Source organism: Hippopotamus amphibius, chromosome 9, assembly GCF_030028045.1.
Source record: "Hippopotamus amphibius kiboko isolate mHipAmp2 chromosome 9, mHipAmp2.hap2, whole genome shotgun sequence".
Lineage (NCBI taxonomy): Eukaryota > Metazoa > Chordata > Mammalia > Artiodactyla > Hippopotamidae > Hippopotamus > Hippopotamus amphibius.
In genome coordinates, this window is record NC_080194.1 from 112,705,607 (window position 1) to 112,733,566 (window position 27,960).

Genomic DNA, 27,960 nt, shown 5'->3' on the forward strand with positions numbered 1-27,960 from the left:
TTCTCCGCCACCTTCGGCTGGGGGTGCTCGCGTCAACTTTGCCTTCCTCCCTAGCGGGGAAAGCTCCCTTCCACTTCCGCTCGCCGGCCCCGCCTCCTGTCCCTCCCCCTCTACCCACCCCACCACCCCCCCCCCCACGCTGGGTCCTAGCGCCAGCCCCTCCCTGGCTGTGTCCCGGGCTCCGTCGGTGAGAGGAGCCGCCGCTGACGCCACGGAGCCGGCCCAAGTCTGTTCAGGTAGGAAACGCTGACGGGAAGCCGCAGGGACCCCCGGGCATCCCCAATGCGGACGCAATCCGAGCGGGCCTCAGTTTCCCTGTGCGTCCTGAGGGAGGATGGGGTTGGCCTGGCGCGAGCGGCGCGGGCGGGGCGGGAGGAGTGCGGCCCGGGAGGGCGCGGGCGGGCTCTGGGCCCAGCGGGTCCTAGAACCCGCCGGCTGTCCCGGCGGGGCAGCTGCAGCAGACGCCTGGGCTCGGGCGGCACGGCTGCCCGCCTTGCGCCGTGCGGGCACGAGGGTCCTAAAGCCCGCCATGTTGCGGGCTTTTGTCCCAGGCGTGCGGCCCGCCAAGCAAGGTCCCCGGCGCGGGCGGCCCCCCTCCCCGGTCGAGGTCCTGGCCGCCCCTCCCGTGGTCCTAGAGAACGCCATGTTGCAGGCCTTTGTCCAGAGTCTGGCCTTCGGTCCATTCATTTGTTCCTTCTGTCATTCTTCGTTCACTCCTTCTTGCCATGTTCCCCGATGCCACGTTTTCCCAGGGCTTTACCTGAGAAGAGTCAACCCAGGCCCCTGCCCTGCGGGGCTGCCTGTCTGGCAGGGGCTCCGACACGTAGACGGTTGCAGGGAGAGAGAAGCGCAAGGTTTCCGCAGCTCTCGGCTCTGACGTCCTTAAAACTCCCACATGCCTCAGAGACCCCATTTTACTGATGAGGAAACTGAGGCCCAGAGCGCCATGGCGCTCCTACCTCTGTTGCCTATTAAGTATTCCTGAGGGCACGGGGGAAGCAGGTATTTAAAGGATGTAAAAGAGTTTTCCCACGGGAGAGGGCAGAGGGAACTGCATATGGAGATGCATTTAGCCGGGGAAGTTTGCAAATTGTGGCTAGAGCTAAGGTTGCTGTTCGGAGGGGCACACTGCTGCTGGAGGTGAGGCTGGAAAAGTGAGTTGGGATTAGGCTGTGGACTGACCAGATTAGATACCTAGGAGATGATTAGCTCTCATCTCTGCATGGTTCACAGTTCCCCATCTGCCATCTCACCGGATCTCTCACGGCCTGTGAGGCCTATTGGTGACTACTTGTTTAGAGGTGGGGAGACGGAGGTGCAGAGAGGATAGAGTGGCTCTTCACCTCATCCCTGCCCACAGGGTTCTAGCCTAATCTCTGAGAATCAAATCTCTGCATCCCTGGTGTTTAGAGCCAGTAGTAAACAAAGACAAAGACAAGGTTCCCTTACCAGAGCAGTGAATCCACTGTGGGATACTGGGAGGATATTTGGACCTTGTGAACGTGGAAAGGCAGAGAAATTCAGTTAATAAATAGTTGTTGACCAACATTCTTACAAACTCCTACTGTGAGGGAGGCAGAGGCTATAGACCTGGGTTCAAAACACCGTCTCAGAGGTTGATTTGTTCAGTTTGTTTTGGGCCTGAAGCATGATTCTGTGTGTGGAGGATACAGAATAATAATGGTTCCTGGCTCTTTGCCAGCTTAGACCCTTAAGCTGGAGACAGAGAATCAGCAACTGAACCGTGAAATGTATAAGTGCTAGCAAAGCAATAATCAGAGGACAGAGAGCATAAGTTTGGGAGGCTTTGAGCATTGGCTCTGACTATGACTAGTTTCTTCACTTCTGTATGCCTCAGTATCCTTGTCTGAAAAATGGGGGAGAAATAATACTATTTAACTTAGTCTGTTTGGGCTACCATAACAACAACAACAGCAACAACAACAATAAAACCATAACAGACTGGGGGACACAACAAAAATTTATTTCTCACAGTTCTGGAGGTTGAGGTGTCAAAGAGCAAAGTGCTGGCCAGTTCAGCACCTGGTGAGGGCCCCTTTCTTGGATTGTACCTGGCCACCTTCTGCCCAAGTTCTCACATGGCCTTTCTTCCATGAATGTGCATATTCATCCATAACAAACTCCTAGGCAGTCATGAGGCTTAGCTTGAGTAGTACACATAAAATGCTTAGGATGATACCTGGCCTATGGTAAGTCTGCAAGGAATGTTATCCAGATGAGCAACTGAAGGAGATTAAAGAAGAGGGGGATAGAGAGTGATTAGCAGGGGTGCACAGAGCATTAAGAAAGGTGGTCAGGGACTTCCCTGGTGCTCCAGTGGTTTAAGACTTCTCCTTCCAGTGCAGCAGGTGCCGATTCAATCCCTGGTGGGAAAGGGAAGATCCCACATGCCTCCTGGCCAAAAGCCAAAAAATAAAACAGAAGCAATATTGTAACAAATAGAGACTTTAAAAATGGTCCACAGCAAAATAACCTTTAAAAAAAGAAAAAGAAAGGTGGTCAGAAAAGTCCTCTTTAAGGAGGTGACAGGGAGCTGAGACCCAAATGGAATCAAAGAGATAGCTACACAAAGATCCTTGGAAAGAATGTTTCTAGCAGAGGAAACTGCTAGTGCCAAGTCCCTGAGAAGGGAAGGAATTTAAGTCTTTGAGGGGAAAAACAGGGAGCCTGTGTGCATGGAGCCCGGTGAACCAAGGGGAGAGGGGTGGGAGGTGGGGTAGACAGGAGTCAGGGCCTTGCTGGCCATGGAAAAGATATTGGTCTGGGGAGCAGTGGAAAGTCTCATGATTTGGCTAATAAACCTTAAGTAAATGAAGACCAGTAGAGAAAGAGCCCAGCCCAGGGACCTGAAGACTTGGGTTTGAGTCTGGGCTCTGTGTCTAACTATGACTAGCTGTGTGTCCTTGTGTAAGTTTTTTTCCTTCTGGGGGCCTTAATCTCCACATCTGAAAAAGAGGTGTATTAAAAATGCCTCTCTCCTAGAATCTTCTGAAGACCTAAGGATGCATCTTTGGTTCTTAAATGTTCAGTGTTAGTTGGAATGACCCAGAAAGCATGTTTAGAATAGATTTCTGAGCCCTACCCCATAGGTGATTATTCTCATGCTGGGAGTTCACAGAATCACTCTAGGGAGTGGTGGGTGGAAGAGTCCTCCCTGAACAGGAAAGTGAGGAGCTGGTGGTGGGGTATCAGACATGGGCTTAGCCTACCTGACCATCCGCTCTTCTTGGATCTGGCACCTGCTGGGACCAGCCTGCACTTCCCCTACTATTTCCCCTGGGAAGTGCCTTAGGAGGAGAGATCTACCCCTCCAGCTACCTGGTTTCTGGCTCACAGATGGGAAGACTGAGGTCCAGAGCTTGGCACCCACAGGTCCAGCCCTCTGAGAGGGAAACAGACACATAAAGGGTGCTGGCTCTGCTCTCCAGGCACGTCTGCAAGGATGAGAGAAGACTAAGGTGTAACCTGAGCTCAGAGTTCTGGTCGCTGGGGCTGGCCCAGGAAGCAGACAAGTCTGGGAGGGCTCAACAACTTGAGGCAAATTAAACACCAGGATTCAAGTCGCAGCTGAATGAGTTACTAGCTATGTGACCATGGGTTAATCACGAACCTTCTTGGAACCTCAGTATATTCATCTGTAAAATGAGGACAGTAATCCCTATCTCAGGAAGCTATGAGAGAATTAAATAAGGGAGCACACTCAGCAAGGTGTCTGGCTCTGAGAAGATGCTGTAATTGAGGGCAGTAATTATTCTTATCTCATTCAGCCCTCGCCCAACCCTGTGAGGTAAGTACTGTTATTACCTTCCTTTTTTTCAGATGAGAAAACTGAGGTCCTGTGGCATGAGGTAAATTGCACAAGGGCACAGCTAGGAAGTCAGGGAGGTAAGATTAGAAGCCAGGCAGTTTGGCCTTGGAGATTGCACTTAACCAACAATGCTACATTGTTTCTCTGGGCCTCAGTTCCCTTATCTGTGAAAGGGGGTAATAACAGAACTTTTCTCATGGTGCTGACTTGAGGTTCAAGTGAGTTAATACATGTAAAGAGCTTGGGATATTGCCTGTTGTTTAGCAGGTGCTCTGTAAATGTGAGCTATCATTTTTATCAAGGAGAAACTTCATCAGTCAGACTGTCCAGAGATGATCTGGAAGGGAGGTAGTGAGGGCCTCATCCAGGGATAGGCAGATCTCCTGGCAACTGTAAGCGCAATTCAAGCCCCGGGGAAGGTGGGGCTTCAAGCCCTTTAACTCACCTTCCAGCCCTAGGATTTAGTGGGAAAAGTGAAAAAACCAAGCTGAGGATGGAACAGAGCTGTGTGGGATGGAGGCCAAAAACCAAAGGGGAGATGCAGGAAGAGCTTCCTTTGAGAAGTGAGGCTCAAAGGAAGGATTGGTGGGATTCGTAACATCCAGGAAGGACCTGGGAACTTGCATGGTGTGATGGAGGCCATGGAAAGTTCTTGAGCAGGGGACAGAGCATCACGTGGTACCTTAGGGAGAAGACTCTGGCTGCCTGTGCACACTAGGTTGTGTGTGTAGGGGCTGGAAACTGAGGCAGGGCCACCAGGCAGAAGGGTGCTGATTCTAAAGATGCAGCCCTTGCCACTCATCCCAGGGACTCCTGCATCCTCCCTGGGTCATAAGTTAGAAGCCACCAACCCCTGAGGTATACAGATGAGGAAACAGGCCTAGAAAGGAGAGCTAGCATCCAGACCTCCTACCTCCCAGCCCATTTTTTGAGCACACCTGGCACCCCTCCCCTCTCTATAGCATTGTCCTTCCCCCCACCCTGGCTGCCCCCAGTAGCTGCCACAAGTACTCCTTAAGTGGATCTGCTGTAATCCTCTTCCCTTCATCCCCCAGGGAGGATGAGCTGGTGTTAAGACTAATGCAGCCATTAATCCTGTTTCCTCCCAGCCATGATCCCCAGGAGCAGCTGGGTGGAGCGTGTCTGGGCTCTGAATGGAGAAAGAAGAGGCCTTAGCTAGAGTGTCCCAGGAGACCAGGCCAGAGCAGATACATCGATTATTGAGACAGAGGCTTCTACCTTCTGCTAGCAGTGGCTCAAGCTGCTTTGAGAGTAATTGAGCTTCCCATTACCAGAGCTATGGGAGCAAGAACCAAAGAGTCATTCCAGAGCAGTGGGTGGACCAGGATTCCTATCTGGGGTGGAGTATCTTACAGCTGTGCAAGGCCAGAATTCTGTGCAAACAGTTGCTACTCTGAAAGCTAACCAACCAGAGGGGAAAGACAAAATACATACCCTGGGGACCCATCCCTTCCAGACAGGTGGTGCCAATCACCACATTTAGCCCACTGGCTCTGCCCTCTTCTGGACCTACCTCTGTCATTCCTGAGCACTTGGAGACCTTCAGGCCAGACCCACATCTGGGTAGCCTCTGTGTCTGCAGCCTCGCACACTTCTTGAACTCTGAGCTGAAGAAGGAAGATGGTGAGATGGATGGAGACTGGGCCTTCTGGGAATGCCACAGGGTTTGGAGAAGCCCAGAGGCTGGACAGGCAAGTGCAGGTGGACATTTCAATGATCCCAGCCTCCTCTCTTAGTTCCTCTGAGGTCACCTGGTCCAGCTCCTTTCATCAGTGAACAGACTAAAGAGGAAACTTGAGCGCAGAGAGACAGGAATGTTTGCGAGGAAGGATGTACATCCCAGGTGGGAAATGCAGATAAGACGGAGTTCTTTCTGAGGCCTCAGAGGGCTATGGGAGGAGAGAGGCCTTGGACAATTGTAAAGGGGTGTGGCTTTTAACTTTTCCTCTCTTGTAGAGAAGCCCCGCCCATCAAGGCCATGGAGGTAGAGTCTTCGGAGGACCGGGCCCCAGCCCCCGGCTACAAGCGCTCTGGCCGCCGCTATAAGTGCCTGTCCTGTACCAAGACGTTTCCAAATGCACCCCGGGCAGCACGCCATGCTGCCACACATGGGCCTGCAGACTGCACAGAGGAGGTGGCCGAAGTGAAGCTGAAGCCAGAGACAGACCCCAAAGTGGAGGATGCCAGCGGGGACAAGGTGTCAGGTGCAGCTACGAAGCCTCGGCCCTATGCGTGCCCGCTGTGCCCCAAGGCCTACAAAACGGCACCAGAGCTGCGCAGTCACGGGCGCAGCCACACGGGCGAGAAGCCCTTCCCGTGTCCCGAGTGCGGCCGCCGCTTCATGCAGGCCGTGTGCCTGCGCGTGCACCTGGCCTCGCACGCCGGCGAGCTGCCCTTCCGCTGCGCGCACTGCCCCAAGGCCTACGGTGCGCTCTCCAAGCTCAAGATCCACCAGCGCGGTCACACCGGCGAGAGGCCCTACGCCTGCGCTGACTGTGGCAAGAGCTTCGCCGACCCCTCGGTGTTCCGCAAGCACCGGCGCACGCACGCTGGCCTGCGGCCCTACAGCTGCGAGCGCTGCGGCAAGGCCTACGCGGAGCTCAAGGACCTCCGCAACCACGAGCGGTGAGGGTGCTGGGCTGGGTCGGGGCGGCTGAAGGGGTTGGGAAGAGCGCACCAATAAGGTGGAGGCGTTGAGCCCCAAAGAGCGGAAAGGACCAATGGGAAAATGAGTGAGGCGGAGCTCTGGGGTCTGATCGGCCTGGGTTCCCACGGGAAAGGGGGCGGGGCTTGAAGTGGGGCTGCTCCGAGGGTCTCGGGTGGAGCCCGGCAGCTGCGAGTGAGGGCCCGGGATGTTGAGCGCAGAGATGGATCTAGACCCTAGGCACCCGGCCTGGAGGTTTCTTCCTCGGGCACAGCCCCGTGGCCCTTAGGGGGTTGGGCCAAGGCACCAGCGATGTCGCGGGGCCCGAGCTTACAGTGTGGACAGGCGGCGGGCTCGGGCTGCCGCCTTCACGCCGGGCTCCTTCCCCCCCGCAGGTCCCACACCGGCGAGCGCCCCTTCCTCTGCTCAGAGTGCGGAAAGAGCTTCTCGCGCTCGTCCTCGCTCACGTGCCACCAGCGCATCCACGCGGCGCAAAAGCCCTACCGCTGCCCGGCCTGCGGCAAGGGCTTCACGCAGCTCAGCTCCTACCAGAGCCACGAGCGCACGCACTCTGGTGAGAAGCCCTTCCTGTGCCCGCGCTGCGGCCGCATGTTCTCCGACCCCTCGAGCTTCCGGCGCCATCAGCGGGCGCACGAGGGCGTGAAGCCCTACCGCTGCGAGAAGTGCGGCAAGGACTTCCGGCAGCCAGCCGACCTGGCCATGCATCGGCGGGTGCACACGGGCGACCGGCCGTTCAAGTGCCTGCAGTGCGACAAGACGTTCGTGGCATCCTGGGACCTCAAGCGGCATGCGCTGGTGCACTCGGGCCAGCGGCCCTTCCGCTGCGAGGAGTGCGGGCGAGCCTTCGCCGAGCGAGCCAGCCTCACCAAGCACAGCCGCGTGCACTCTGGCGAGCGCCCCTTCCACTGCAACGCCTGCGGAAAGTCCTTCGTGGTCTCTTCAAGCCTGAGGAAGCACGAGCGGACCCATCGAAGTAGCGAGGCCGCGGGGGCTCCCCCGCCGCAGGAGCTGGTAGTGGGGCTGGCGCTGCCGGTCAGCGTGGCAGGCGAGGCCTCAGCGGCCCCGGCAGCAGGGGCGGGGCTCGGGGACCCTCCAGCAGGGCTGCTGGGGCTGCCCCCGGAATCGGGTGGTGTGATGGCCACCCAGTGGCAGGTGGTGGGCATGACGGTGGAGCACGTGGAGTGCCAAGATGCTGGGGTTGGGGAGGCTCCTGGTCCCTTGGGGGGAGCAGGCGAGGTCGGGGGTGAGGAGGTGGATGAGAAACCACCACAGTTTGTGTGCCGGGAGTGCAAGGAGATGTTCTCCACGCTGACGTTGCTGCGACGGCATGAGCGCTCACACCCCGAGCTCCGGCCCTTCCCCTGCACCCAGTGCGGCAAGAGCTTCTCAGACCGGGCTGGGCTGCGCAAGCACAGCCGCACCCACAGCTCTGTGCGCCCCTACACCTGCCCCCACTGCCCCAAGGCTTTCTTGAGTGCCAGTGACCTGCGCAAGCACGAACGCACCCACCCCGTGCCCATCGGGACCCCCACGCCCCTCGAGCCCCTTGTGGCTTTGCTAGGAATGCCTGAAGAGGGGCCAGCCTGAGGCCCAGGCCCCCTCCGTCACACTCCTGGGAGCTCCGCCCCTACAGCGTGCTTCCTGAACCTCCCTTTGCCCCAGCTCACTCTTAGACTCCAGATCCATCCCCGCGCCCCAGGGAGCTAGCTCACCTTCCTGACAGAGAGCTGGGGACAGTGGAGGCTGGCAGCAGCGGGTGACACACGTGCCTCCCTCTGTGCACCACTCATTAAAGCGTTCACTCTGACACTGGGTTGTCTTCTGTGTTCTGCTCGGGGGTAAGTAGTGGGAGTTTGGGAATCAGATAAGGTTCAGTGGAGATCCCTGGATTGACAAGTTAGAAACTAGAAGGGTCTTTGGGTGCATTGTTTTCTCTAAATATGATTCAGAATGTCTTGTGACAAAGGGTTCCACACTGGTCAAGTAAGTACAGGAAATTCCTCTACCCTTCTTGGGGATTCTTGGTGATCAACGTATATTAAAGTCATCAGTAAGTCCTGCAATGAACAAATCTGTTTAGGTTTGTTTAGCCCATACTTACTTGACCTTTTACTGAGTAGTTTACGTCTGTCTTTTTACAGATAATAAACCGAGGCCCAAAGTTAGCATATTTCCCATAAACTGCAATAAGAAATTAGAAAATATACTTGGGGCCCCAATCACAATAACAACAAAACCCGTAAACTACAAAGGAATAAACCTCACAAAAAACATGCAAACCCTATGTGAAGAAAACGTCCTGAAGGATATAAGACCTAACTAAATGGAGACATACCATGTACCTGAATGGAAAGATGTTATTAAGAGTTGTTGATTCTCCACAGTTGAATCCTTAAGTTCAATGCCATCCAAAAGAATTTTTTAACAGAACTTGAAAATCCTAAATTCCTGTGCAACATGTTTTTAAAAACTTTGCGCTTTGATTCAGCAAGTACACCTGAAAGTGGAGGTGATGTATTTGACAACCTAGGAAATCAAACACCAAAGCACTGGAGTAAAAACAGGAAATTATTGACACAAGAATAAATTAGTTAATGAAGTGGGGGAAAGTTCAAAAACAACCCTATTTCTGGGAACGTAGTTTATGATAAATATGATTATTCAAGTCAGCAGGAAAAGGAAAGGCTGTTAAATAACTTTACAGTTATAACCATACTCTGGAAGGCTACATAACTTTTAAAGTGATTTTTCAAAGACCAAAAATGGAAAAACAAAAATGAGGCCCCACATTTAGTGTAAATTGGTGCAGCATTTTGGGAAGATGATTTGATGTTTATCAAAAGTTAAATGGCAGGAATCTCCTGGTGGTCCAGTGGTCAGGACTCTGCACTCTCACTGCCAAGGGCCAAGGTTTGATCCCTGGTTGGGGAACTAAGATCCTGCAAGCCACTCAGTGTGGCCAGAAAAAAAAATAAGAAAGTTAAATGCTTCGTGATGTATGTAATAACCATGCTGTACGCCTTAAACATACAGTGCTATATGGCATGTCTCATAAACCTGGAAGAGGAAAAAAAAAGCAAACACATTAAAAAAAAGTTAAATGCATATACTCTGACTCAGCAAGTACACCTCAAAGAGTTTACACCTCAGATTTCTTTTTCCAGTTCTGTGGCAAAACTGAAGATGGAAGGTTGTTCAGTGCAGCAAAATTTGTGATAACTGGGAATACCCTGTATGTCCATTAGCAAAGGACTAACTAAACAAGGCCACTGTAAGATATCCAACAGTTTTTTTTTTTAATGAGGCTTATCAATCTATGTTCTTGAACAGTATTCAAAAAATATGTCAAATGTAAAAAAGTGAAATGCAAACTGGTATCGTTAGTATGCTCCCATTTGGGCCAAATTACTCATAAGTGCTCAAATTCCTATAGAATATTTCTAGAAGGATACTCAAGAACTGATCCTGGACTATAAATTCCAACCACTAGGGCCTTCCGCATTTATAAGCCAAAACAAAGCCAAAGGTCAGAGTGAACCAGATACTCCTTTCCATGCTGTTATCTGTAGGCTTGGGGGCCACCAAGTTGGCAGCCTTAGGAAGTGTCCAGCATGCCAGTGCCTGTCATGGGGGACTTGGCAGCAGCTGACCATAGCCCAGGACTGGTATACCAGGTAGCACCTGGAGCAGAAGTCATAGGCATTGCCTTAGTGTCAGGGGCCTCATTCCTGTTCTTCGTAGTAAAACAAGGGGGCCACAGGGCAACAGGGACCAGGGTGTCATGGCTGCAAGAAAGAGGGCACCAGTTTGACCAAGGACATCCACTGCCCATACCCATAACCCAGAGGAGAGAAGAAACAGACACCGGACTGGGGGACTGAAAGCAGGGAAACTTTTGTTTATTACTGACTTGATTTTTGGCCTTGAGCAAGATGATTTATCTTGGGGGTTGGGGAGGCACCTTTTAAAAATAGGTGTAAAGATACCATACACACTAATCAACAGATATCCCTGGGTATCTATCGACAATGAAGGATGAAGTGTGTCCCCTGGATGTTCAGAACAGATCCACAACTTCTGCTCCCTTTCTGGGCCCAGATAACCCACCCATCCCTTGGTCCCCCTTCTCTGACACCCTCAGCATCCTATACCCTAGTTCCTGCTCCCTGAGGACTCAGTCTAACTTTCAAAAAATTAACAACATTATTAAAATATAATTCATATACATACAATTAACCTGTCTGAAGTGTACAATTCAGTGGTTTTTAGTATATTCACAGGGTTATGCTACCATCACAAACTAATTTTAGAATATTTTCATACCTCCTAAAAGAAACTGCATATCCATCAGCTGTCACTTCCGATTGATCCCAAGCCCTCCACTCCCCCCACCCCCCCATCAACCCTCTTCCCTCAGCCCTAGTCAATGGCTAATCTACTTTCAGTCTCTATAGGTTTGCCTGTTGTAGACATTTCATGTAAATGGAGTCATACAATATGTGGTCTTTTGTGACTGATTCTTTTCCTTAGCATTAATATTCTCCAGGCTCATCCATGTTGTAGTTTGATCAGTTCTTCATTCCTTTTTATTGTCAAATAATATTCCATTGTATGGATATATTACCTTTATCCATTCATCAGCTGATGGACATCTGCATTTCCATTTTTTATTGTGAGTAATGCTGTGAACATTCATGTACAAGTTTTTGTGTGGACATATGTTTCAATTCTCTGTGTATATATCTAGGAGTGGAATTGCTGGGTCATATGGTAACTCTATGTTTAAATGTTTGAGCAACTGTCAGACTGTTTTCCAAAGTGGCTACACCATTTTACATTCCCATCAACAGAGTATGAACGTTCCAATTTCTCTACATCTTCACCAACAGTTATTATCTGTCTTTTTTATTACAGCCATCCTGGTAGGTGTAAATTTGTGGTTTTGATTGGCATTTCCCTGGTGGCAAATGATGTTGAGAATCTTTTCGTGGGCTTATTGGCCATTTGTATATCTTCTCTGGATAAATGTCAAGTCCTTTGCCCGTTTTTTTAAATTGGATTGATTCTGTTGAGTGGCAGGACTTATGTATTCTAGATACAAGTTCCTTATGATTTGCAAAAATTCCCTCCCATTGTGTGGGTTGTCTTTTTAAGTGCCCTTTGAAGTGCAAACAATTTTAATTTGATGATGTCCAATTTGTCTGTTTTTGTTGTTGTTGCTTGTGCTTTGAGAGCCATATCTTATAACCCATTTCCTAATCTAAGGACATGAAGATTTATGCCTACGTTTTCATCTAAGAGTTTTATAAACATTTACAAAGTTTATAACTTAGTTATAAATGAGTTTAAAATGCATAAAAGTTTTTTAATAAACTGTAAGTTTTTATAGCTAAAAGCTCTTACATTTAGATTTTTGATCCATTTTGAGTTAATTTTTGTATATGGTTTGAGGTAAGGGTGCAACGTCATTCTTCTGCATGTGGATATCCAATTGTCCCAGCTCTATTTGTTGAAAAGCCTATTCTTTCTCCATTGAATTGTCTTGACTTCCTTGTTGAAAATAAACTAACTGTAAATATGAGGGTTTATTTCCAGACTCTCAATTTTATTCCCTGGGTGTATATCTTTCTTTATGCCAGTATCACATTGTTTTGCTTACTGTAGCTTGGTAGTAAAATTTTAAATCAGGACCTGTGGGTCTTCCAGCTTGTTCTTCTATTTCAAGATTATTTCTGTTTTTCTAGATCCCTTGCATTTCCATATGAATTTTAGGATCAGCTTGTCAACTTTTGCAAAAAAGAAAAAAAAAAAAAGGAAGCTGGCTGGGATTCTGATTGGGATTGCATTGGCTCCATAGATCAATTTGAGGAGTATTGTCATCTTGATAATATTATATCTTCTGACCCATGAACACTGGGTGTTTTTAAATTATTTAGATTTTAATTTCCTTCAACAGTGTTTCTGTTTGTTTGTTTTTTAATATTTATTTATTTGGCTGTGCCAGGTCTTCGTTGCGGCACGAGGATCTTCATTGCTGCATGTGGGATCTTTAGTTGCAGCATGTGGGCTCTTTTAGTTGTGGCATGTGAGCTCTTAGTTGTGGCATGCAGGATCTAGTGGCCTGACCAGGGATAGAACCTGGGCCCCCTGCATTGGGAGTGCAAAGTCTCAACCTCTGGACCACCAGGGAAGTCCCTCAATAGTGTTTTATAGTTTTCAGTGTATAAATCTTACATTTCTTTTGTTAAATTTATATAGAAGTATTTTATTCCTTTTGTTGCTATTGTAAATGGAATTGTTTTCTTTCTTTTTTGGATTGTTCATTGCTAGTGATGAGAAATATGATTTTTGTACATTGTTCTTGTATTCTGCAAACTTGCTGAACTGATTTATTAGCTCTAATCTTTTTGTGTGTGTGGATTTCTAAGGTTTTTTACATATAAGATCATGTCATCTGTAAAATGAGATTGTTTACGTCTTCTTTTCCAATCTGGATGCCTTTTGTTTCTTTTTATTGCTTACAGTGTTAAATAGAAGTGATGGGAGCAGACATCCTGATCTGAGGGGGGAAACATCCAGTCTTTCATCATTTACGTATGATGTTAGCTGTGACTTTTTCATAGATGCCCTTTGATAATTAGCAAGTTAAAGAAGTTCTCTCTTATTCCTAGTTTCTAAAGCTTTTTTAAAAATCAAAGTTGTTGGATTTTGTCAAATATACAGGAGGTTTTTGTTCTTTATTCTATTAATATTCTTTTTTTACATTAATTGATTTTCAGATGTTAAACCAACCTTGCATTCTTGAGATAAATCCCACTTGTATAATCATTTTTATATATTGCTGGATTTTGTTTGCTAGTATTTCATTGAGGATTTTTACACCTATATTCATAAGAAATAGTGATCTAAAGTTTTCTTTGTCCTGTTTTGTTATCTGGATAACTCCCAGACAGTCTGACTTTTGGCCCGCACTTTTCTTCTGTCCTGACTTCCTTTAATTCCCTGGCTCTCTGCCAGGACTGTCCCAGGTAGTGAATGCATCTTGGGAATGCAAAATCATAGGCCCCACTGCTGGGGCAATAGCTGGCATCACTCTTTAGTCTGTACCTTGGACTGCAGTCATCCTCCCCTCCCCAGCTGAATGTCTGGATAAACTGAGACGCTTCAAGGAGAAAATTCCAGGACCAGGGCTGAGGCAGAGGTAAGGGAAGGCAGCAGGCTCTGTAGGTGGGGCAGTCATTCTGGATTCAACCAAGGAGATTTGGAGACTTGTTCTCAATTACTAATGCACAGCCCGCTTTCAACAAAAATCCTGGAGCTTGCCTTCCATACAAGTCCTATCCCAACTCTGACCTCATCTCTTACCTACTTCTTACACTCAGCAGGCACCAGCCATGCCGTCCTTCTGTTTACTTGTTTATTCCCAGTCTTGGGGCCTTTGCACTTGCTTCTTCCTGGGGATAGAACCCATCACCCTAGGTGTGCCCATGATTCTCTCTCTGTTCATTCAAGGCTCAGCTCAAATCTTACTGTTCCTACTGCTGCATAATAAATGACCACAAACTTAACATCTTAAAAACAACATCCATTTCTTATCTTATGGTTCTGTAGATCAGAAGTCCAGGCTGACTCAGCCAGGTCCTCTACTTAGTGTCTCACAAGGCTGAAGTCAAGGTCTTGGCCAGTGTGAGCTTTTTTCTGGAGGCTCTGGCATAGAATCCACTTCCAGACTCACCTGGGTTATTAACAGAATTCAGTTCCATTTGGCTGTAGGACTGAGGTCCCTGTTTCTTTGTTGGCTGTCAACCCTGTCAGAGGTTGTTCTCAGCTTCTAGAGGCCGTCTACATTCCCTGGCTAGGAGCCCCTCCCTCTTCAAGGTCGGCAGTGGCACACTGAGTCCCCCTGCTTCAAATTTCTCTGACTTCGGTCTTCCTCTTCTGTAGCTAGCTGGAGAAGCTTCTCAGCTTTTAACACATTATTGACGAGGGAGTTTTTTGCAGCAACTAACGCCTGTGGCAGTATTACACCTCTGGTCAAAAATGTATTAAGAGCTCATATGACTACATTTGACCCACATGAATAATTCATGACAATCTCTCTATCTTTAGGTCAATTTATTAGTAAACTTAATTACATCTGCAAAGTCCTTTTTGTCATGTAAGGTAACATATTCATAGAGATTAGGGCACAGAACCTTTGGGGGCCATTATTCTTCTTACCACAGTTCACCCTTTAGCCCTCAAAGATTCACGGCTGTCCCACACACAAAATACATTCACTTCTGTCCAAGGTCCCTAAAAGTCTCATCCCATGACAGCATCAAGTCAGAGTTTAAAAAAAAAAAAAAACTCGTATAAATCTCATCAAACCAAAGGCCCAAATCTCATTACCTAAATTAGATGCATCTGAGGCTCTGGGTATACTCCATCCTGGAGCACAAGTCCTCTCATCTGTGGACCTATGAAACTAAAGAAACAAGCCATGTACCCCAACATGCAATGCTGAGAGAGGCATAGGGTAGTAGTTACAGACATTCTGGTTTCAAAAGGGGAGAACTGGACTTCCCTGGTGGCACAGTGGTTACGAATCCGCCTACTAATTCAGGGGACACAGATTCAAGCGTTGGTCCGGGAAGATGCCACGTGCTGCAGAGCAACTAAGCCCGTGCGCCACAACTACTGAGCCTGTGCTCTAGAGCCCGCAAGCCACAACTACTGAGCCCTGCGCAGCAACTACTGAAGCCCGTGAAGCTAGAGCCTGTGCTCCACAACAAGAGAAGCCACGGCAATGAGAAGCCTGTGCATCGCAATGAAGAGTAGCCCCTGCTCGCTGCAACTAGAGAAAGGCCTCGCGAAGCAACGAAGACCCAACGCAGCCAAAAATAAATAAATAAATAAATAAATAAATTTTATTTAATAAAAGGAGGGGGGTGGAAATGGAAGGTAAAAAGGACTCACTGATCCAAAGCACTTTCAAAAGCCAGCTGAGCAAATTTCTTTAGCTTTCCAGGCCTATAAACAATCCTCCATGGCTCTGTTCTGCCTTCTGAGCTCTCAGTTCTACCCTTTGGATTAGTCACCTCCCCTGAGAAACCATTCCTTACTATCTTTTAGAACAGCCATCTCCAACCCCTTGTAATTTTTGGTCACAACACACTGCTTAATTTTTTAATAATACATGTCCTGGTTGGGGGATGTCTTAGCTATTTCTTTACTTGTCATCTTCACTAAAATATAAACTCCATGAAAGCAGAGACCTTGTCTGTATTTTCACCTGTACTTCTCCAACTGTTTTGCAGAAAGCCTTACTTTCGGTTTCAAGGTTCGTAGGATTCGCTGGCAAAATAACCACTCTACACTCAGTTAAGCAAAAATTCAATAAAATTAAATTAACAAAGATCACAGTATACTAATTAAGAGAATAATTGGCTAAGAAAGAATAGTAAAGACAGGGGCTCATACATCACCGAATTGGGGAAGCACCTACATCCAGATCCAAGCAGCGCTGGGAAGTCCCTGGAAGAGCAATCTGGAGGCCCAGCTGGGAAGGGTCCCTGGCAGTGCGTCCACTCCACAGGTGAGACTTCAGATTGGAGTTCTGGGGGCACCTGCTTATAATTCCAGGCCGCAAACTGATATTATCAGTTTGTGTGTAAAAATGCAGTTCTGGATTTACTTTAACAATGTTGTTGGTTTTATCATGTGAATTAGAAGATTCTCCAGATCCCGGGGGACTGGCCAGGTCCCCAGGGCTCAAGAAATTCCAAGACCCACTCCCTTTCTTATCATAAGTGCCAGTTTGACTTGCTAGCAGCAATTGTTAGGTGTGTAAGCAAGCATGCAGTCCAGGCAAGGACATAGGTTGGTCAGAGGCCTGTTTCTGTCTCTGAAGCCTGAACAAGACTATATTCCTAACTCCCCCAACACCAACACCTGCCATAATGCCTGATGCATAAGTGTTGCTCAGTAAATATTTTATGACTAAATGCATGAATCAGTTACGTGTGGATTGGGGTGGCATCCTATGCTGAACAATGGCCCCCTAAATATGTCCACATGCTAATCCCTGAAACCTGAGAATGTTACCTTACATGGTAAAAGGGACTTTGCAGATATGACTAAGTTAAGGATGGTGAAATGGTAGATTATCCTGGAGGATCTGGTTAGGCCTAAGGTAATCACGAGGGTCCTTATAAGAGGGAGACAGGAAGGTCAGAGTAGGAGGAGAAGGTGATATGATAGAAGCCAAGATTGAAATGAAGTGCTTTTTTTTTTTAATCTTTCTTGGAGTAATAATTGCTTTACAATATTGTGTTAGTTTCTGCTGTACAACAAATTGAATCAGCTATATGTATATATATCCCCATATCCCCTCTCTCCCGCTACTCCCTCCCACCCTCCCTATCCCAGCCCTCTAAGTCATCACCCATCATCGACTTGATCTCCCTGTGTTCTGCAGCAGCTTCCCACTAGCTATCTATTTTACATTTGGCAGTGTATATATGTCAGTGCTACTCTCTCACTTCATCCCAGCTTCCCCTTCCCCAAATGATGTGCTTTGAAATGGAGGATGGGGCCACTAGCTAAGGAATGCACACATCAGTTAGAAACTGAAAAAGCTAAGCAAATAGTTCTTCCAGAAGGAGCCAGCCCTGCCAGCTCCTTGACTTTAGCCCAGTGAAACTAATTTTGGATTTCTGACCTCCAGAACTATAGGAGAGTAAGTGTCTATTGTTTTAAGCCACTAAGTTCATGGTAATTTGTGACAGAAGTTAATAGGAAACTCAAGTTCCATTGCCTAAAGCAAGCCAGAGCTGTTGTCAGTGGAATTAGGGATACATAATCTTTTCATAAGGAGGGGTCCCACAGGAAGGGCCAATGAATGTTTTTGAACAATTGTAAAATCTTTCCCAGTCTGCCCTCTTTGTCGCAAATACTGCCTTTTGTGTTTCCTCCACATGCAAAATAAATGCACCCCCTTCTCAAGGCAGACCACCCAAATGACCTATTTAATAGTGGCACCAGGCTCAAATCCAGGACCTCTGATAGTCTATCAGGTCCACATGTGGCTTCTCTTGATCTAGAGACCTATGAACCAAAGTAAATAAACAGGGACTTCCCTGGTGGTCCAGTGGGTAAGGCTCCAAGCTCCCAAAGCAGGGGGCCCGGATTTGATTCCTGGTCGGGGAACTAGATCCCACATGCCGCAACTAAGAGCCTAAGAGCCGGTGCAGCCAAAATATTAATTAATTAATTTTAAAAAACAAAGCAAATAAACAGATAAACAGATAACCAGACAGATAAATAGTAGGTAAATAAATAGATCAATCAATCAATCACAAGTTATCTCCGTCCCCTCCACCACATCCAACATATGAAGTGGAACAGGGACAGGATAATGGCAGTGAACACCCTCATTCAGAAGGAAAAATGGGACACAGAAGCTACTGGTCTATGACAATCCTAAAATCCTGCTGGGCAGATGTTGCAAAGGACCCCCTCCTTCTCCTGGGAGTGGGACTACTTCCTGGGACCGGTGCCCTAGTTCATTGTTCTCCATGTCCTTGGATCTGCCCCACCTTTTTTAAGATTAATTAATTAGGCTGCACCAGGTCTTGGTTGCCGCACGCAGGATCTTCGTTGTGGCATGCAGAATCTATAGTTGTGGAAAGCGGGATTTAGTTTCCAGACCAGGGATCAAAGCCGGGCCCCCAGCACTGGGAGCGCAGAGTCAACCGCTGGACCACCAGGGAAATCCTGGCTCTGCCTTTAGAATGGCACAGCCTTTTCCGTTTATGCTCCTTGGCCACATTTGAGAAGACTTGGAGGTTATGGCTTTCTGAAGGAGGGCAGGTTTCTTGGTCTCCTTCATGCCCATAGAAATTTAGAAGGCCTCAATGTCATTTTATGACTTGAACATTCATGGTCTTTTAAAAATCCAAGCTAATGGTTTTTTCTTTTTTTTGGTGGGGGGGATGCCGGGGAACTTCTTATCTATTTGATTCTAGTCAGTTCCATGGACAAACAGCCAAACTCACAATTTGTTCAGACATGCCTCTCTTTTTTGACTTAGTTGTAGGCAAATGGAGTGTAAGTCTTAACCTCTTTTTCCCGAGTCATCTTGTATAACTGAAAGGATTTATTGGGAACCACGCTGACCAATTCAGAGGTTTCTACATAAGGCATGAGAGCCGTACACTTGATATGGCCCTTGCCACAAAGATGAGTTTTGATCAAATTTTGTGGCTTAAGGGCCTTGTCAGTTGTATCTTTCACTGGTTAAAAATTTGGATCATTTGCCTGGAGTTTTTACATTCTCTTCCATTTCTCCTTAAAAACTGGCCAATTATTTTGAGTCATCTCTTTCTCACAGTAACTTGTCAAATGCACCCAATAGGAACCAAGGCATGCTACTAATATTCTCTTTCCCCAGTTTTTTGCCTAAAGCTCTAAATTCAGTTGGACATTATTTATACTCTGAGTTCTATTTCCAGCTTACAGTTTAAACAAATGCTTCACCACTGCGTAACACACATCACCATCTTTCCAACTTCCAGTGGTGGTTTCCTTACCAGCCACTCCAGCTGCAAAGCCAATGACACACAATTCAGGTTTATTTGCTATGGTAGCAACACCCCACTTTTGGGTACTAGTTCTGTAACAGTTATGATTTGGTAACAATCAACCTCCAAATGTCAGAGGCTCACAGCAAGAGAAGTTTCTCATTTACACTGTACATCATTTTACAGATAGGCTACAGTTCAGCTTCATGTCCTGTTAATTCTAAGTTCCAGGCTTAAGAAGTCTTGATCTGGCAGTTGCCAGATTCACGGCAGAGGAAAAAGAGAAGGGCATAGGACTTCCCTGGTGGTCCAGTGGTTAAGACTCCACACTCCCAATGCAGGGGGCCCAGGTTCAATTCAATCCCTGGTCAGGGAGCTAGATCCCACGTGCCGCAACTAAGAGCCCGCATGCCGCAACTAAGACCCGGCAAAGCCAAATAAATAAATAAATAAATAAATAAATAAATAAATAATTTAAAAATTGGAAACGCCACAAGAAAGCTGGGCTAACAGCAGCCAACAGTGCAAAACCTGCCCTTAGCCCCTCGCTCAGGTCGGTTTCCCACAGGGAAGGGGTATACACATGGGAGCCTGTGAAACCTCCAGCGCACGGGTCCACTTGTCTGCTAAGTCTGCTCCAAACTTGTCACTCACCTGTTGAAAAACCTTCCATGGGTCCCCACCACGCCCACAGGAAAAGTTCAAATTACTGAGCCCTGCATCTGAGCCCTCGCTTGGTCATCTAGCCACCTCTTCTAGGAGGTTCTGGACGGAGTCCTGAGTGAGACAGGTAAGCAGACTTTCAGGGGTGGCGCTGTCCAGCACGGCCAAGCACAAGGCACACGCTGCACGTGGACACCCAGCTGCATGGATGTGGCACTTTCCGTGTCGGTTTGACAGTCTCTATCAGATCCCAGTAGGTGCCACGGGTCGTGCAGTTTGCTTCTGAAGGCAGAAAGGTGAGGGAGTCGACAAAGGCGACCAACAAGACAGGATTCTGCTGAAGAAGCAGGCCGCCGGGGAAGAGATGGAGAATGGAGAATTAGGGAAGCCCAAAGGTCCCGCGTCCAAATCAATCTTCCACTGGGGCGGATCCATCCGGCCCCGCAGTTGCCCCATTGGGTGGACATCCAGATTGTTTGCAAGTTGCTGAAAATAAGGGGTTCCTTCCTGCAGGCTTCTAGAGTTTCTCCAGGACACAGGATCTCAGGCAGGACGAAGTCGTGGGTACCCTCCCAGACTCGCGCAGCCGCAAGTTCGTGCACCTGGAGAGCTGGACCAGGCCACGGCTTCTCGCGAGGTCCTGACTTCCTACGCCCGCCCTCCAGTCTCTTACTGGCCAGCCGCCTTCCGCCTCCTTTGGAGTTTTGATCATGCCCCTTGCGGTCTGTGATCCAATTGCTTTTGGGTGCGACGGCGGACTCGCCCTGAGGCCCCGCCCACACCAGCCTCCTCTAATTGCCGTTTAATACCCCGTGTTCACGCTTTCAGAACGCCCGACGGACCAATCCTGATGCTCTTCAGGAACAACATTTAGATCCGCTGGCCAATCGTTTTCCAAGTGGCGACTGGGCCACTCCCCCGCCCCTCCGCCACGCCCAGTACGCTGGGGGCCAAGGGTACCCTCGGACCTGGCGCAGGCACTGTGCAGCCGCCACTCCGGGGCCACAGGGAGGCGCTGCAGGCGGGCGCCCAGCCGCGGATGGAGGCGGAGCGGGTCCGGTCACGCGTCACTGCGGCCCAATCTCGCCCTCTGGTCCCTCCCCCAACCCGAGTCCCGGGGCGGGGTCCCAGTCTGCATCAAAGACCACATCCAGCCCAGCCTCGGCTGGCGTCGCCCCGGCACCCACGTGAGTACCCCATACTTGGCGGCCGAAGCAAGCGGTCCTGCGGCCAGACGGGCTGGGCAGCCAGGAGCAGCAGCGGAGACCTGTGGGATCGAAAGTGGGATGGGACAGGGCGGCTAGAACCCGGCCCCCAGACCTTGGGCAGGGTCAGGCGCTGCTCCATTCCTGCCAGGCTTCGGAGCCAGGAGCACTGAAACCAGGTGTTTGGGGGACAGGCGCCACACCCAGCTGCAGAAACTAGGCATGGGACTTGGAGCTCTTAGAAATCTAGAGTCGGAGCCTGGAGCTCAGGTGAGTCCAAAAACCCGGGGTCAGGCTCCTCTGCCTGCTCTACCCGCTTCAGCCACAAGACCCCTGAGAAGCTGAGCTGATCCAGAGTACCTCACTCTCTAACCCGAACTCTTGTATAAAAGGCAATGCCTTTTTCTCTGCACAGGGCCTGGCCTGTCGAACCCTCTGCCTGGCAACCTCTTCACTGATTCTTCCCATTAACCGGCCCCTCCTCACCATTCCACTCAAATATTGCCCCCTCTGAGACAGGCCCTTCTAGTCCACTGTATCCAAAGCAACAGCCTCAATTACTTTCTCACAGTTACCTCTTCTTCTTGGCCTCAGGACTGCCCATTGATACCACACATACACACATACACGTGTCCCAGCCTGGCCTGGCCCAGCCTCACTGCTTTGGGGTTAGGTACTCATAGCCAGATGTGGGTGTTACCCCCTTCGGGGCCCACCCGTTCTCATGGGAGAGTGGAAGGGCACCACCAGCCTGGCATGGTCACAGCACCTCAGACAGTCTGATCTGAGCCTGCTTGGGCTGGGCCTGACCCTAAGGAGGTGGGGAGGCTGGGTACCGGGAGGCCCTGGGCCAGCCTTTACAGGAACACACATGCACAGGGGAAATCTCCAGGCAAGCTTTTTTTTTTTTTTTAATTTCTTACAAAACCATATGTTGCAGCCAGACAGGACACTGCAGGCCCGCCCCCAGGCACTGTGGCCCCAGGAGGGAGGCCCCCATGGGTGAGTGAGCCGACCCCAGAAGAACCATCTGCCCCTTCTGCACAAGGCCAATGTGAGGAAGGAGTCTGGCTGGAGCCTCTGCCCTGCCCACCCCTAGCTGCTGGGAGAGAAGGCAGACCCTGGGTCCCTGGTGCTCTTAGTGCCTGCAAGGGAAGAAGGGAGAAGAGGGTCTGAGGGGAGGAGGAAAGGCTGGGCTCGGGGATGGGGCAGGCCTAGGGGCGGGCCCACAGTATCTCACCGAGAACATGCGGCGCAATCAAACCAACGTGGAGATGCTAATGATGACCACCAGAATGAGGAGAGTGACGGACAGACAGATGGCAATAAAGACTTTCTTCTGTGGGAGAGGAGGGGGCGGTCAGAGAAACCCACTCAGCAGGGGAGGGAGGGCCACCAGGAGTGGGGGGGGCTCACCTTCCGCGCCTTCTTCTGGTTCTCCAGGGCCATCTTGACATGTTCCTGCCCACGTTCCACATAGTCTGCTGAGCTCAGGATGTTCTTCTCAATTCGGTTGATCATCTCCCCCTGCTCGGAAGAGGGGGCGGTTCAGGCGGGTAGGAATGACTGGGGCTGGAGGGCCCAGCAGCTCCTCTGTCTGCCCACCCCAACCACAAATGACTGAAGGACATTCCTGGCAGAAAACACCGCACTAACAAAGACATGGAGGCAGGACCACATCGGACCAAAGTTCACAGTCCTGCGGGTGGCTTCCAGGCCCCTTTCTACCATGTGTTCCCTTCTGTCCTGCTCCCGTGCCCGGTACAACCTCTACTCACAGTGCTGGCAGGGAGCTGAGTGCCTTAAATGGCTCCTGTCTTTTCACAGAGGGTGAACTTTTGTCCCCTCACAGGTCTGTCTGAAGCCACCTGTTCTTTAGGCCTGTCTGCCAGCTCTGTGAGGCCCTCCCTATCCCTGCCTCCTCATGGCACTGCCAGCCTTCAGATCCTGGTACGCCTACCGAGTGAAGTCTCTTCCCCATGACTCCCAGCTGCAAAAGGGCACTGGGGTCCACTCCTCCAGGACAAGGCTGGAAGCTCCCCTTATCATGACATAGGGGCGAGGGGAAGAATACCACCTCCTAGCCCATCCTTGTACAGATTTTAGGAGGCAGGCCTTCTAGGGGGCAACTGTGGAGCTCTTAGAGGTATGAGGATGGATTCTGTTGGTGGAGGAGGAGCCAGGGTTAAGGCCATACCTGGGGTGGGCTCAAGTTCAAGGGATGGGGTACAGTGTATAGAGGAGTGGCCATCCAGGTAGCTGTTGAGGAGGATGCAATTTGGGGGTACAGCTAAGGATGGAAGGGACAGCCTGGGGGCATGGCCCAGTCTGGAGGGAAACAAAAGCCTGGGGGAGAGAGGTTAAGGGTGGAGACTAAGGGTCTGATGTCTGGGGGCTGGATCAAGCCCGGCCAACTGCCTGGGGTGCCCACCTGCATCTCCACTTCCGTAGCCAGAAAAGTGAAAATCTCATGAAGTTCACGGATACTGCGCTCAAGCTGCTGGATCTCACTGTGGCGAGCAGAGATCTCATTTAGGGCCTGTCGAGTCACCTGCGTGTCCTTCAGTATCTGGAGAGTGGACAGGAGTGAAGGGACAGGTCACAGGGAAACCAGCAGCAGGTTCAGAATTTCCCATTCAGCTTTGGGGCAGCCCTTAGGCCTAGAACTAAGGCCAGGGCCCTGATGAGTGGTTCCAGGCAGGCTAATTTGTTCACTTCTGGGCCCCAGGATTCCTTGCATGAGAAAGGACCAGGACTCCGAGAGGGCAAAGGGCCCGGCAGAGGGAGGCTGGCTGCGGCCACTCACATTGGACACAAACACCTCGCTCTGCCCGCTGTCCAGCATCTGCTCCAGGTCCTCATCAGACACCATTCCAGCATTTGCTGTGAAGGAAAAGGCCAGGCTCAGAGCTGATCAGGTCACCCGACCCTGTGGCCCGGGCGCCACAACTCACTGATCTTCAGCTGCCTCCGAATCCGCTCCACATTCTTCTCCCGGTATTCGGACTGCATTGAGTTGCACTTGTTGATAAGCTCCACGAATTGCTGAGACAGGACCCCATGCTAAGGATGGAAAGTAGAAGCTGGGCACTGCCAGGAGGATCCCTGCCCAGTCTGGGCCTCAGCATCCCCATGGGTGCAGCGAGCAAAGAGCCTGAGCTCACAGGTGCCTGCTGCCTTGACCACCTTGAAAGTCACCCCTAACCTCGAAGTAAAAGCCAAAGCCCTGACCAGGGCCTACAAGGCCCTATATGACCCACCCCCCCTTCCCCCATTTCCCCTCTGACCTTACCTCGCAGCACGTCCCTCACTCCTTCCCTCCAGCCACAGTGGGCTCCTTACTTCTCCCTGAACAGCTCCACCCCAGGCCTCTGCACTCGCCGCTCCTTCAGCCTCGAATGCTCAGGCCCCACAAAGGCCTTTAGTCTTTGTTCCAATGTCACCTTCTGAATGAAGTTCTCTCCACCTTATTGCAAGCTGCTTTCCCCCACTGTTCTCAATCTCTCTCCCCCTGCTCTTTTCCCTTAATACTTCCTATGTTCTAAAATAATTTACTGGGGCTTCCCTGGGTGGCACAGTGGTTAATAATCCACCTGCCAATGCGGGGGACATGGGTTCGCTCCCTAGTCTGGGAAGATTCCCACATGCCGTGGAGCAACAAAGCCCTTGCACCACAACTACTAAGCCCGAGTGCTACAACTACTGAGCCCCCGCGCCTAGAGCCCCTGCTCCTCGACAAGAGAAGCCACGGCACTGAGAAGCCCATGCACCCCAACGAAGAGTACCCCCGCTCACCACAACTAGAGAAAGCCCACGTGCGGCAACGGAGACCCAATGCGGCCCAAAATAAATAAATAAATAAATTTTTAAATAAATAAAATAATTTACTGACTTATAATGGTGATTGTCTCCCCCCACTGGAATGTAAGCTCTGTGAGGATGGGGATCTTTGGTTCATGGCTGTATCGCAAACAGCTAGAAAAGGGTCTGGCACACAGCAGGCCCTCAATAAATATTTGTGGAATACTTGCTGAACAGCAGCCTCACTGCTTAGACTAGAGGTGTGCTGAAGCGTCCGGGGGTCAGCCGACTGCCCAGATTTTACAGGCCCACCTGGGCCCTCAGCCTCTCACACCAATGACTACCACAAGCCCCCCTGAAACACCCTCTCTCCTTGTCCCCTTTCCCTGATGTCTAAAATCTGCTTATTCCTCATTGTTCCTTCCTCAGAGACACACCTGCTGTCCTGGCTTCAGCTGCACCCTTTCAAGATCCCCAAACTGTTCCATCTTCAATCTAGGGTCTTTGTTGAACTCTGGGCCCACGTATTCCAACTCTGGTCTCCAAGAACTTCCAACTTTGCCTCACTGGGCATCCAAAGGAGGCTGCTCAGACCACCTCAAATCTCCTTTCCCCCACCCAGGGAAGTTCCTCTTCTTGACTTCTTGAATTCTGTCCCTGGGGCAGAGGATGTTTCCATCACATGGGCAGGGAACCTCCCAATCATTTGACTACGCCCTCTTCTTCCCTGGGCAGAGCCATTAGCTACCAAGTCCTACCTGGAGTAATGTCTTTGTCATCTATTCAAGCTTAACTCCCCATCTTGGCTTCTAGAAAGTATATCGTCTACAGCTGAGCCCAGATCATGTCTGGAGACTCAGCAAGTTCTCACTGAATGGAGAAGAAGGCAGGGTGTTATAATGGATTGGAGGTCAGGAGACCTGGGTTCTTGACCTTAGGTGAGTCCTTTTTCTCTCTGAGCCTCAGTTTCCCCATTTGGAAAATCATCAGGTTGGACCTGATGATCTCCAAAGGCCCTTCCTTCTTACATCTGCCATCTTATGAAATGTCCTAGTTCTGGGAATAACGAACCCACCTGGGTTTTTCTCATTCTTGTGTTGACCGAGTTATAATTCTCATCAGCTTCCTCCTTCTGGGGCTCTATGGCTGTGGGAAGACACAAGGGTGTTGGTAGAGAAGGGGGTTTGATGTGTGGCTTCTGAAATTCGTTTGGGGACTAGGACCCCAGCCATACAATAGAGTGGTCCTTATCTCCATAGGATTTTTTTTTTTTTTTGGAAATACAATTTATCATAAAATGACTAATTCTGAGCCTCTGACAGGCAAAAGTATATTTTTCTTTGCAATAAATACATCAGAGAATTCCCACAGGTGTGCAGAGGCCGCCTAACAAAACCCACATCTGCCTGCCCAAAGAATGCAGACTGGGCAGCAAGAATTGTAGGAGCACAGCTGATCCTTGTACAACTGCGTGGGTCCACTTATACCGGAATTTTTTGAAAATAAATGCACACTACAGTACTGAATTGGGATATGGGGAGCAGAACCTGGGCTATAGGGAGCGGACTATACGGTTATATGCAGATTATGACTTGGGGGTGGGGTGGCAACTCTAACCTCTGCCTTGGTCAAGGGTCAACTGTAAACGGTTTCGTTATAAATAAGGGAATCTGAGAGGCAGGCACATGCTGTGGGAAGAACTTTAGACTGGAAGCCAGGAGACGGAGATTCTAGACGTAGGCCTGCTGTGTGACCTGTATATATATCACTGGTTTCTCTGGGCCACACACTCCCCAGATATACCAGGAGGATCAGAGGAAAGTGTCTGTCTGAGGTCCTAGGAGCTCACCCTTCAGCTGCGCGCGGATGTCCCGCCCCAGCTGTTTGATCTCGTCGCGCAGGTTCTGCAAGTCCTGCTTCATGCCTGAACAAGAGAAAGCCATGATGCCCAAACAGCAGCCCCTGCCTCAATAAATCTCCCTGGCCACCACCTGCGTGGAACTACAACCCCCACAATCCCTCTGGCTGAGCATGCGTTCTGCGCCCGGGATTTCACTCACTCTCCTCGGGAAGGGGCGTGGCCAGGATGGTGACCTGCTGCTTCTCCAACTCTCGGATTTTATTCTCCAGCTTGACAATAGTCTGCCGAATTGTCCGAACCTGGGGAGGATGACCGAGAGGGTTGAAGGAGATATGGGAGTACCCCAGGCCGCTCTGCTCCTCGGGTCCTCCAGCCCCCTCGTGAATCCAGGCCGAGACACCAGCCTCTTACCTTCTGGAAGAACTCATCGTCCGGGCTCCCCAGACGTGCAGTGCCCGGTTGTACCACCAGCGCAATTAGCTCCTTATCCTCATCGTCCGAACTGTCATCCCCCTGCCAGAGCGGGGGTCACTGGCATCACTTCCTCGCTCTCACTCTCGCCCAGCAGGACTCACGGGCTTCCGGGTCTTTCCTTCCTAGCCCACGGCCACCCCTCCCCGCCCCGAAAACCAGGAGTCCTGCATTCCAGCCAGACCCCACTCCGTCTGCGCGTTCCCAGCCCTGCTGAGCCGACTCCTCACCTGCCTCAGCTCGTGGGTCCTGTCCCGCATGGCGGCCCAAACTCCCTCTCCCCGGCGCCGGAGCCCGGCGGGCCTCGAGATTCTAAGTTTGGAACTCCCGTATCCCACTCACACTCTGACACTCCCCTCCGCCCTCACCCTGCGGACCCCAAAACCCCCCACGAGCCGCCAGAGGCTCTGTCCCTGGCACCATCCGCAGCCAAGGGGAAGAAGCCGACCTGGGGGACCCCCAAGTTTCCACAGGTTGGAATTCCCTTCTCTTTACCCCCCTCCTGCTCCCGTAGCCTCGGCCCCGCCCCCTCTGGGATGACTGGAGCATGCGCACGGGGTCGCGTCCCTTCCCCACCCGGGGGAAAGGCGGAGGTCGGAAGCCACAGCGCCCCGAACGGAAGCAAAATTGCCGGGACGTAAGAACCCGCCCCCTTTGCCGGAACTATCGCGTCTTCCAACGGAAATCTAGTTGCCAAAAGGGGTGGGAATGCGTCATTGGCACGTAATCTGAGAGGCCCCTCTTCTCACATCACCCCATGGTGCACCCCCGCCCCGCGTCACGTGACCGGCCCGGTCCCAGCCTCTCAGACCACAGAACGTGACGCTTGGACTGTCACATGTCTCGGCTCTGTCAATTCCGTCTCTGGAACACCTATCTCC

At 50.3% G+C, this 27,960-nt stretch overlaps 2 protein-coding genes across 7 annotated transcripts; one reads left to right on the forward strand and one right to left on the reverse strand.

Moving 5' to 3' along the window:
* The first annotated feature begins 137 nt into the window (after nt 1-137).
* On the forward strand, nt 138-8,317 carry ZNF668 (zinc finger protein 668). 3 transcript variants are annotated; one of them, XM_057696015.1, is made up of 4 exons: nt 138-236; nt 3,841-3,869; nt 5,807-6,475; nt 6,890-8,317. In XM_057696015.1, exons 2-4 carry the CDS (start codon nt 3,841-3,843, stop codon nt 8,100-8,102), a joined length of 1,911 nt encoding a protein of 636 aa, XP_057551998.1. In that variant the 5' UTR covers nt 138-236; the 3' UTR covers nt 8,103-8,317. The 3 variants fall into 3 exon arrangements, with proteins under 3 accessions (XP_057551998.1, XP_057551999.1, XP_057552000.1); XM_057696016.1 differs by lacking the exon at nt 3,841-3,869 and having other exon boundaries at nt 159-236; XM_057696017.1 differs by lacking the exons at nt 138-236; nt 3,841-3,869 and adding an exon at nt 5,383-5,473.
* Nucleotides 8,318-10,299: 1,982 nt separating this feature from the next.
* Nucleotides 10,300-27,660, reverse strand: STX4 (syntaxin 4). Of its 4 annotated transcripts, XR_009055564.1 has the most exons (12): nt 27,310-27,660; nt 27,020-27,121; nt 26,808-26,907; nt 26,597-26,671; nt 25,823-25,893; nt 23,901-24,009; nt 23,753-23,829; nt 23,378-23,515; nt 22,363-22,473; nt 22,187-22,285; nt 19,733-21,008; nt 10,300-14,982 (listed from the first exon to the last, which is right to left on the reverse strand). XR_009055564.1 is itself a non-coding variant. In XM_057750081.1 (11 exons), the coding sequence occupies exons 1-10, from the start codon at nt 27,337-27,339 to the stop codon at nt 22,205-22,207; spliced, it is 894 nt and encodes a 297-aa protein (XP_057606064.1). In that variant the 5' UTR covers nt 27,340-27,660; the 3' UTR covers nt 10,300-21,008; nt 22,187-22,204. The 4 variants fall into 4 exon arrangements, 3 of the variants coding, with proteins under 3 accessions (XP_057606064.1, XP_057606062.1, XP_057606063.1); XM_057750081.1 differs by having other exon boundaries at nt 10,300-21,008; XM_057750079.1 differs by lacking the exons at nt 10,300-14,982; nt 19,733-21,008 and adding an exon at nt 21,840-22,091 and having other exon boundaries at nt 27,310-27,658.
* Between the last annotated feature and the right edge of the window lie 300 nt (nt 27,661-27,960).

What these genes read in the sequence shown, in the direction of transcription:
- STX4 (XM_057750081.1), bottom strand. Translation starts at nt 27,339, where the DNA reads ATGCGGGACAGGACCCACGAGCTGAGGCAG. An exon ending in ACGATGAGTTCTTCCAGAAG is followed by an intron (nt 26,908 to 27,019) that starts GTAAGAGGCTGG and finishes CATCCTCCCCAG; the next exon opens with GTTCGGACAATTCGGCAGAC. An exon ending in GCGAGGTGTTTGTGTCCAAT is followed by an intron (nt 23,516 to 23,752) that starts GTGAGTGGCCGC and finishes TCCACTCTCCAG; the next exon opens with ATACTGAAGGACACGCAGGT.
- ZNF668 (XM_057696015.1), top strand. Translation starts at nt 3,841, where the DNA reads ATGAGAAAACTGAGGTCCTGTGGCATGAG. An exon ending in CTGAGGTCCTGTGGCATGAG is followed by an intron (nt 3,870 to 5,806) that starts GTAAATTGCACA and finishes CCTCTCTTGTAG; the next exon opens with AGAAGCCCCGCCCATCAAGG. An exon ending in GACCTCCGCAACCACGAGCG is followed by an intron (nt 6,476 to 6,889) that starts GTGAGGGTGCTG and finishes TCCCCCCCGCAG; the next exon opens with GTCCCACACCGGCGAGCGCC.